The sequence below is a fragment of the Belonocnema kinseyi genome, chromosome 9 (assembly GCF_010883055.1).
Source record: "Belonocnema kinseyi isolate 2016_QV_RU_SX_M_011 chromosome 9, B_treatae_v1, whole genome shotgun sequence".
NCBI classification, from domain to species: domain Eukaryota; kingdom Metazoa; phylum Arthropoda; class Insecta; order Hymenoptera; family Cynipidae; genus Belonocnema; species Belonocnema kinseyi.
Genome location: NC_046665.1, coordinates 49,927,207 through 49,935,682, shown reverse-complemented (window position 1 = coordinate 49,935,682; position 8,476 = coordinate 49,927,207). Strand labels below are relative to the sequence as shown.

General features: G+C 38.2%; 1 protein-coding gene across 1 annotated transcript in view; it reads right to left on the bottom strand.

Annotated features, from left to right (window-relative positions):
* Window positions 1-315: 315 nt before the first annotated feature.
* The window catches only part of LOC117179813 (protein FAM166C-like), a 16,200-nt gene continuing 8,039 nt past the window's right edge, over window positions 316-8,476 (bottom strand). Inside the window, exon 2 of the mRNA XM_033371943.1 lies at window positions 316-744. Coding sequence (XP_033227834.1) covers window positions 664-744 — 81 coding nt within the window. The 3' untranslated portion in view covers window positions 316-663. The remainder of the gene's footprint in view (window positions 745-8,476) is intronic.

The following is an 8,476-nucleotide window of genomic DNA, read 5'->3' as shown; positions in this document are numbered from 1 at the left end:
ACAATTTGATCTAAATTTAAATAATTACAATCCAGAATTTAAAAAATCGTTGTCTGCATTTTCTGGAAATTAATTTAAAAACCTTTAGAATTAATAAAAACATATATTCCATAGATAGAACTCTTCTTTTAAAAAAATACAGTACGTACTTACATAAATCTCCTCTAAGGATGTAATAAAGAGTTGAAAGATTAAGGAATTACATTCCAGAATTTGAAAAATGGTTGCTTAATTTTCTGTAAATTAATTTCAAACCCTTTTGAATAAATTTAAAAATATATTCTATAGGTAAGACTCTTCTTTTAGAAAAATACAGTACTTAAATAAATCTTCTCTAAGGATTTAATACAGACTTGAAAATTTAAAGAATTGCTTTCCAGAATTTGAAAAATAGATGCCTGCATTATCGGAATAATCTGTAATGAGGTTGGAAAGTTGCCAGGCTTCGGTCATTTCTCAAGAGGAGTGAGTTTGAAAAACATTCTCAATTCAAAAAAAAGTTAACGTTAAAATGCAATGCAATTGCAATTGGTATGCAGGGTGTTTTCGTCGTTCTCTGATACGTGAGCGGAAGTACCGGAGGTACTTTGTACTCGTATGTATCTAGCATTCCGATACTTGAAGAGATACGAGCAAATTAGACCCCGTGCAAACTGATACGCATTATTCGTCCCCTTTGAACAAATCCAAGGGATGAAGACGTCCGGTGTGGTCTTTATATTGTTTCCGGTGCTTTTGGACTGCCTGCAGAAAAATTGAAAATTTTTCTTACATCAGACAAATATTCCATAATCAGACTTCACGGCGCAAAATGAATTTCGAAAAACAAGAAACAGGGTGATTTTTCATGAAAATAAGGGAATAAATTCACGAAAATAAAATTAATATAGTTATCATTTTGAATTCAGTGTGAAGCGCTTTAAATTTTTGAAATGTCTAGTTGATGTGTGTGTGTGTTGCATTTTTAGAAAAATAGTTGAAATTTCAGTCAAAAAAGATTTACGCTACTCGGACACATTCTCATTGCTCATTTAGCGCGGCTCGCAAGTTTGAGCGCACCGACAACAGTAATCAAGTAATTGTGAATTCTCTTTTGTCAAAGCTTCTTCGGCTTTAAAGAACTAATTATCATCACGTTACTCGTGCTTCGCACTTAATTTTGTCCTAAATGTGAAATTTTCTACTTTATGTTCAACCATATTATATAAAATGTATTTTATACTTATTTCTGTACCACAGACTGGTACTGCTTATGCAGATATAGTATTGTATCGTTTTTCCACATAATTAATTTCGTTATTTTTAGTGTATTTTTATAACAAGAGCTTATAATAAATTTGTTGATCTTTCTTAGTTGAACAACGTTTTTCTTTTCATTTTTCTCGTCTCTTGTGTCATTTTTCCATAAATTGAATTTTTTATTTTCAATCTTATTATTTAATTTGTAGATATTTTTTAGTTAAACAACCTTTTTCTTTTCATTTTTCTCGTCTCTTATGCCGTTTTTCCAAAAACCGAATTTGTTTATGTTCAAACTTATTATTTAATTTGTAGACCTTTTTTAGTTGAACAACCTTTTTCTTTTCATTTTTTTCCGTCTCTCATGTCGTTTTTCCAAAATTTGAATTTGTTTATTTTCAATCCTAATTTTTACGATTGAAAAACAATGTATTTTTCATTTCTAAAAATTACGAATTAAGAGTTTGTGAATACTTTTTGGCTGAAAAACTATTGCTTATTAATTTTTTTCGTCCCTTGCGTCGTTTCCGAAAAATGTGTCGTTCGTGTAATAATTCAATTTTTCTATTTTTAATGCAGTTTTTTACGAATGAAACAAAAAATACACGCTTTATCAAAAAGTAAATGGTAACAAATTGGTTGATCTTTTTTAGGTACACAATTTTTGTCCATTCATATTTTATCGTATCTTGCATAGTTTTACTGAAAAATGGAATTTTTCATTATTTTTTGTGCAATCTAGATTTGAATTCTTGATTTTCCAGAAAAATTCAAAAAGTTGTTACGATAATCTTGTACGGTTGTAGAAAACCGTTACATAGCACCCAGGCCACCGCGCACACAGGTCCACCGATGTTGCTCCCTTCCACTCACCAGCGTCCAGTGCGCCGACGCGCAGCGCAGACACCGGCTATATACCCAGCTGCGCGACGCAGAAACGGCTGTAACTTTATGAGTTTTTACACAACTTTTTACCCGATACTCATATCAGAATTAATTCGATTGTGATAAATAATTAGAAAAGTAAACGAAATCAAATAGATTATTTAATAGGATAAAATTTCTCATCGAGAAATGGGTGCCTCTTCAGTATTCATCTTAGACCTTATTGTATTATATTTTTTATGTACAAATCCTGGTTCATATTGAATAAAAATTGTTAAAAAGCAAAAAGAAACGGCTGTTCGCCGGGTGCGGTAAACCGAGTAACATCGGAGATCTCTCACCTGGTGCAGCTCCCCTGGCCGTCCTACACTCCCAGTCCGGCCTACTCGCAGCTCCGCTCCACCTGATCCCGCTCCTAGTAGCCAACTTGGTCGGCGATCGACGGGTCCCCCCGTGGCCGCCCTTCGAGTGTAGGGTACGTCGGCGTCAGGTGCCCCTGACCGGCCTAGCCGCGGCTCCGCTCCGTCTGATCCCGCTCCTCGTAGCCGGCTTGGTCGACGGGTACCCCCGTGGCCACCCTTCGAGTGTAGGGTACGTCGGCGTCAGGTGCTCCTGTCCGGCCTACCCGTGGCTCCGCTCCTGCTCTCGTTCCCTGGAACCAACTCAAGGAAGGCAACCCCCTGGGCGAACTCCAGCCTCTGACGGCAGTGAAACCCACGACCTCCCCCCTCCTGTACCTGACTTGAACCGACCGTGGGGGGGGGGTCCCTGCTTCCCCGACTCCTCGCGCGCAGGAGCGATACCTGTATACACAGTTAACCCGACGCCCCCATTTCATTTCTTGTTTCCAGAGTACGGCCCCAGGACAGCCCTAAGACTACCGCTCTGGGGAGCTACGCCCGGCACGTTACACGCTCCGATCCGTCGCCGTTACCCGACGCGCAGCTTACCACCTAATAACCACACTCTCACCGACAACACTCACTTTCTTGTACGTTCGAACCACACCACTTGAGAATGGCAACGACACACATGCACGATCACACTACACACCAACACGCACGCGATCACATGACACAACCACACTTAGAACTTAATTAGAAATGAATTCTTATAGGAAAATATATTGGTCATCTTTTTATATTCTAAACCGGTTGTTCGTTTCCTTGTAAAACCTGCCCCAACTCCAGAAACCCTGGCCAGACTGAAGCGTCCGGTGGGACTATACGCAGGCGAAGCGAAACGAACCGTTACATAAGGTGGTCAAAACTAAACTTTTTTTTCCTTTGAGGCCTCCAGTCCATGCACCATAACGGCCATTCCGAGATCCGGCCGTTCTGGTGCATGGAATGGAGGCCTGAGTTTTTTTTCATGACGTGCGCTTTCTGGCATAAAATGTTCATTTTCGTTTGTTTTCTAGAAATACTATACATATCCGTACATAGAATATTCAAATTCAGAAAAAAGTTGTCTCAAAAATTTTCAAAATGCGCTCACTTTTTGAATTTTCATCAAAAATGGCTGGTTCACGAACTCCTCCTTTCTTTTAGGACCTAAAAAAATTGTGCCCAAAAATGAATTTGATTCGTTACTTTTTTTAGAGTTATCGTGCTTACGGACGGACGGCCGGACAGACAGACAGACAGACGCCATCGTTAAAACATGATTTTCGGATTCAGGGGTCCCGAAACGTGGAGATCCGTTGAAAAAGTGTGATGTCAAATTTCCGACAATTCTAATACTTTCTCAATCATAAATAATGATAATGTAAAAAAAGTAGTCTCAAAACTGTTGAAAATGATCCTACATTTTGAATTTTTAGTCAAAATGGCTGACTAACGAAAGTGAACTTAAATTTAAAAAACTAAAAAAGAAAAACAAAGTCCAATTAAATTTATCAATGCTTTCGAAAGTCATCGTGCTAAACAAACTAAAAATTTCCTGACACACTAAGTAACGAACGAACAGAGACAGACACATTCGTAAAACCTGTTTTTTGGATTCAGTGCACGGAGAGAACTGGTAGAGTATATGCTACTATTTACGTTCAGTAAGCTGATTTATAGTAATAGCAACTACTCATTGATTCAGAAACACTAAACAACGTTCTGTTGATTCTACTGAACAGAAGAGTACGAACGCTATCTGTTCAGTAAAATCAACTGTATAACCATCTGACGCTCCTGAGTTAAACTATAAGCTTAACCTCTCTGATACGCTGACTGACAGCCGATCGCGTGTGATCGTGTTTGTTGTATTAATTATTATGGAAGACATTTTAAATGAATACTATTGCCGTTGAAGAGCAGCTGCGATTATGCCATCGTCTGCTTGGAAAACACGGATTGACTCCTAAATTCGAATTGGGCCATGATTACAACCTGGAGTGTGACCAAAAAATTAGAATGATCAAACCATATAATTCTAATTTGTAATGAATTTTAATTTTAGTTTTATTTGATTTTTATTTTAGTTTTATTTTTAATTCTAATTTTACTGTCAAAAAGTGACTTTTACATGAATAAGTTTTTTTTAATTCAAACATTAAATTTTTGAAACAAATATGAATAATACATTTAGTAAAATAAAATATCTTATTTTCATACTTTTGGTGTAAACTGAAAAATTAGAATGTTCAGACCATATAATTCTAATTTGTATGTGCTTAAGACTTCATTCCTGGGTTTTCAAGCTGCTGACAACTAGTCCCGATAGCCGAATGGTTAGGCTCGTTGATTAGCATTATTATTACTAATCACTGAAGAGTAGCAACTACTGCGCACGCAGTCGCATATACGATTCTTGTTCAGTAGAACGCACTCATCTTCAATATGTATATCGACTAAACACACGTTCAGTAGGTTCTACAGTTGTACTGGCCGTCCATAATGTACTATTCCGTTTAGTAGCTCTAACCCTTCCTAGGGTGGGAGCCACTGAACTTTTTTCTCCGTGTGGGTTTCAAAATGCGGTTATTTGACAAAAACGGGAGCGGGGCCAATTTTACACAAATTACTCTGATGAGAATGTAAAAAAGTGTCGTTTAAAATAAATAGTGTAATTTGCAACAACTAGAAATTAAATTTCAACCAAAAAAGATCATTGTCAACCAAGAACGATAAATTTTAACTACTCGACTACTCCTTATGATGGGATATTATTTTTTCCTGTCCAAGCAGAATTAAAGTTTGGCCCTAGCCACGATTAGGAGGCTTAAGAACTCCTGTAGGTAGCGACGACCCGGAAGCCGCAACGTGGACTACCCTGATGGGTAAGAGTTTGTGGTTAGTAATGGAAATTTTAGCGTGAATTCGACTGAGCAGCCAAAATCAGGTAGCTCTCGATTCCCAAAACAGCTCCCTAAACTAAGTCGTGAACTAACGTGTCGAGGCCTCAGTGTTACCAAGGTGTGGTGATCTACACGGTGTCTCTTGGATACCAGGCGAACTCTCAGCAGTGCTCTATAGAAATTGACTAAATATTTCTCTAGCTACTCGCAGAAACAAAACAATTTTTAAAAATACAAAAAAAACACTCAGGGGGATTCGGCAACGACGCTTGTGGAAAAATGAGCAATCCCTCTCAAGATAGAAATTACTGAAGGAGCCTTAGAACATACTTCGGAATCTAGAAGTTAAAGTGTCCAAATGAGAAGGCCCTATGTCGGCAGGACAAAATAAAAAGGTGCCATCACGGGTAGCGCAGCATGGAAGCTTACAAATCCCATATTAATAGTATTTGAAACACCACTTCGAAGGGAGGAACCATCTGGGAGTAATTCTGGCGATACTAATGCCGTGGAGGGGAGGGCAACCCAAACGGAAAAACCATGAGGACTTAAATTGTAGGGAACTGCTAGGAAGAGGTTGAGACACCAATTATTAAATAAATCGAATGAAGCCACTCTAGCCAGACGGGGACTGCCAAGAGGGGCGGTTCTGATAGCAACAGACCAAATGAAACCTGGAAACAAAAGAAGATGCGACTAAAGGCCCCATAGTCTCTTATAGCAGACTTATATTCAGACTCTTCAAAGTCACCTGAAAGTGGCCATAGTCGCCCAGGGGTTCCCAATGATCAAACTCGATGAAGATCACGCCTAGGGAATTTAAGCGGCATTAGAGAAGAAAATCGATAGAGTGCAACCTGGAGAAGTCATCCTAAGATTTTAAGATTGCCGCTTGAAAAATTATACTTTTATCGTCATCTGTTCGAATAACGAGTCCCTAACTTGACTCATTGAATCTGTTAGCGGATCACAACCTACAACGAGAGCTAAGATCAAACAGATCTACAGAGAATACCTCCCAAGGCCAGAAGAGATGCTAGCTTTCTAAAGGGATGGCAGTCCTAAACCCAGCCATTTAAACGGGAGGATGTAAGATTATCGATGTCAAGGCGAGTAGTCAAGTTACCCAACCTGTAATAACTGCACAGCCAAGGGTGGTCGAGAGTGTCAAAAAGATATATTGCAGGTCTCACTATGGGTTAGAAAGAATCAATATGAAGATCCTATCAAAATCCAAAGTTCCGCCCGTACACAGAGCTCCGGATTTTTCTTCGTAAAAACTGGAAGAGGCAACTGGAAGTTAAAATGAATACTAGATGTCCCGCTTCGAGTCTGGATGTTATCCAGATAACCCTTCACCACGCAAAAGAAACGTCTGTTATCTTAAGCAGACCTTAATAGAAGAACATTGGGCTTACAAGGCGAAAGTTAAAGAATTAAGTAACAAAAGCGGATCAGTCATTTATGATAGTTCCGTAGAAACACCTAGGGCAACACTGTATTTTACAGGCGGTATTAAATGTATTGGATTATGAAGGTTCTTTTTTATGAACTTGATGGCAATAAAGATTAAGCACTATTTAGGAGGCAGAAGGCAAACTAGGGAGATTTGTTCAGCATACTTGCCATTTGGCTTCTAGGACACATCATCTGAGGAATGGCGAAATCTGGTGGACTACTGCTGCGTTAAAGGATGGTCATTACTCGACGAATGTGATGCTAACGCACGTCATTCGACTTAGGGTAGTACGGACACTAACCCAAGGTTGAGTCTTTATGATCATTTCCTTAACTACTGATTTAACTTTATTGAATCAGGCTAATAAACATACTTTCGTGATATCTAGATGTCGCGAGGAAATGGATTTGACCATATGCTCGATAAGTATTAGCACCCTAATATAATCCTAGACTAGAGGCCACGCAAAATGAGTCTCAATTCCAAGCAAAAAGTTTCTGTACAGGAACATTGGAGGATCCTGGACATTTTCCTGGACACGAACCTGCACGCGAACCTGTACATGCAATCTTGATGGTTCCTTTACAATATTTTGGAGAAGAAAACTGCTCGTGATCCTGCAAAGGAACCTGTATGCAACCTAACCTTTTAATGATCCTGTACAGGTTCTTTCAGAGAGTGTTTTTAGATGTGGGTTCATATGCAGGAACTTTTTTAGGATCATATGTACAAACCTGTCTAGGAATTAATCCGCGAGGGTTCACTAGTTGCTTGGCTCTGTCCCTGTGTAGAGACCATCAATATTAAATGTGCAGATTTGTGTGCAGGATTGTATCTAACAATATGTCCAAGATCCTCCGAGGTCAGGCTGGGTCGACTCCCATGGGCGCGTGTGATCACACATACTTTTGAAGTTATCCACCTCCTTGTAGATGGCTCTACTGTAGGGGCATAAGTGGGGGTAATATTTTCTTAAAATATCTTGGCGCCGCCATTCTAGTGTTCGTTGAGGTTATGTTTTCGTCAACAAACTTCAAATTTTGTTAAGTTCAAAAAAGTTGTGTCTCGCCGTATGAAGTGAAATCAGGATATTGAAAAATAAACAAAGTTAAAGTAAATTGAAATATTTGTGCTGTGCCAGGATGTCACTGATTTCACTTCTCTATTATAATGCGAATAAATAAAATGTAGAAAAAGGGTTACATTTCATGTGTTATATAATTCTTCATTTATTGGAGAATGATTGCAAAATTGTACAAATTTATGCCGAAAAATGGTACAGGAAACCGTATTTACAAATTTGTAGTCTTAAATTTGAATCATTTTGAATTAATCCGTTTATTTTCTCTAATTTTGATTCATGCAACACATTCAAATAATATACACATTTACGTGCACGATGACAAGATTATCATAACAACTTTTCAGATTGTTTTGAATAATCGAAAATTCAAATTTTGAAAGAACCAAAAATAATGAAAAATCATAAATTTAATTTAGTAATCAAACTGTGCAAGATGCGGAGAAAAGAAGAGAAATAAAAAATTGTGCACCTTAAAAAGATCCAAAAGTTTTTCATCAATTACTTTTTGATACGAAGGGTA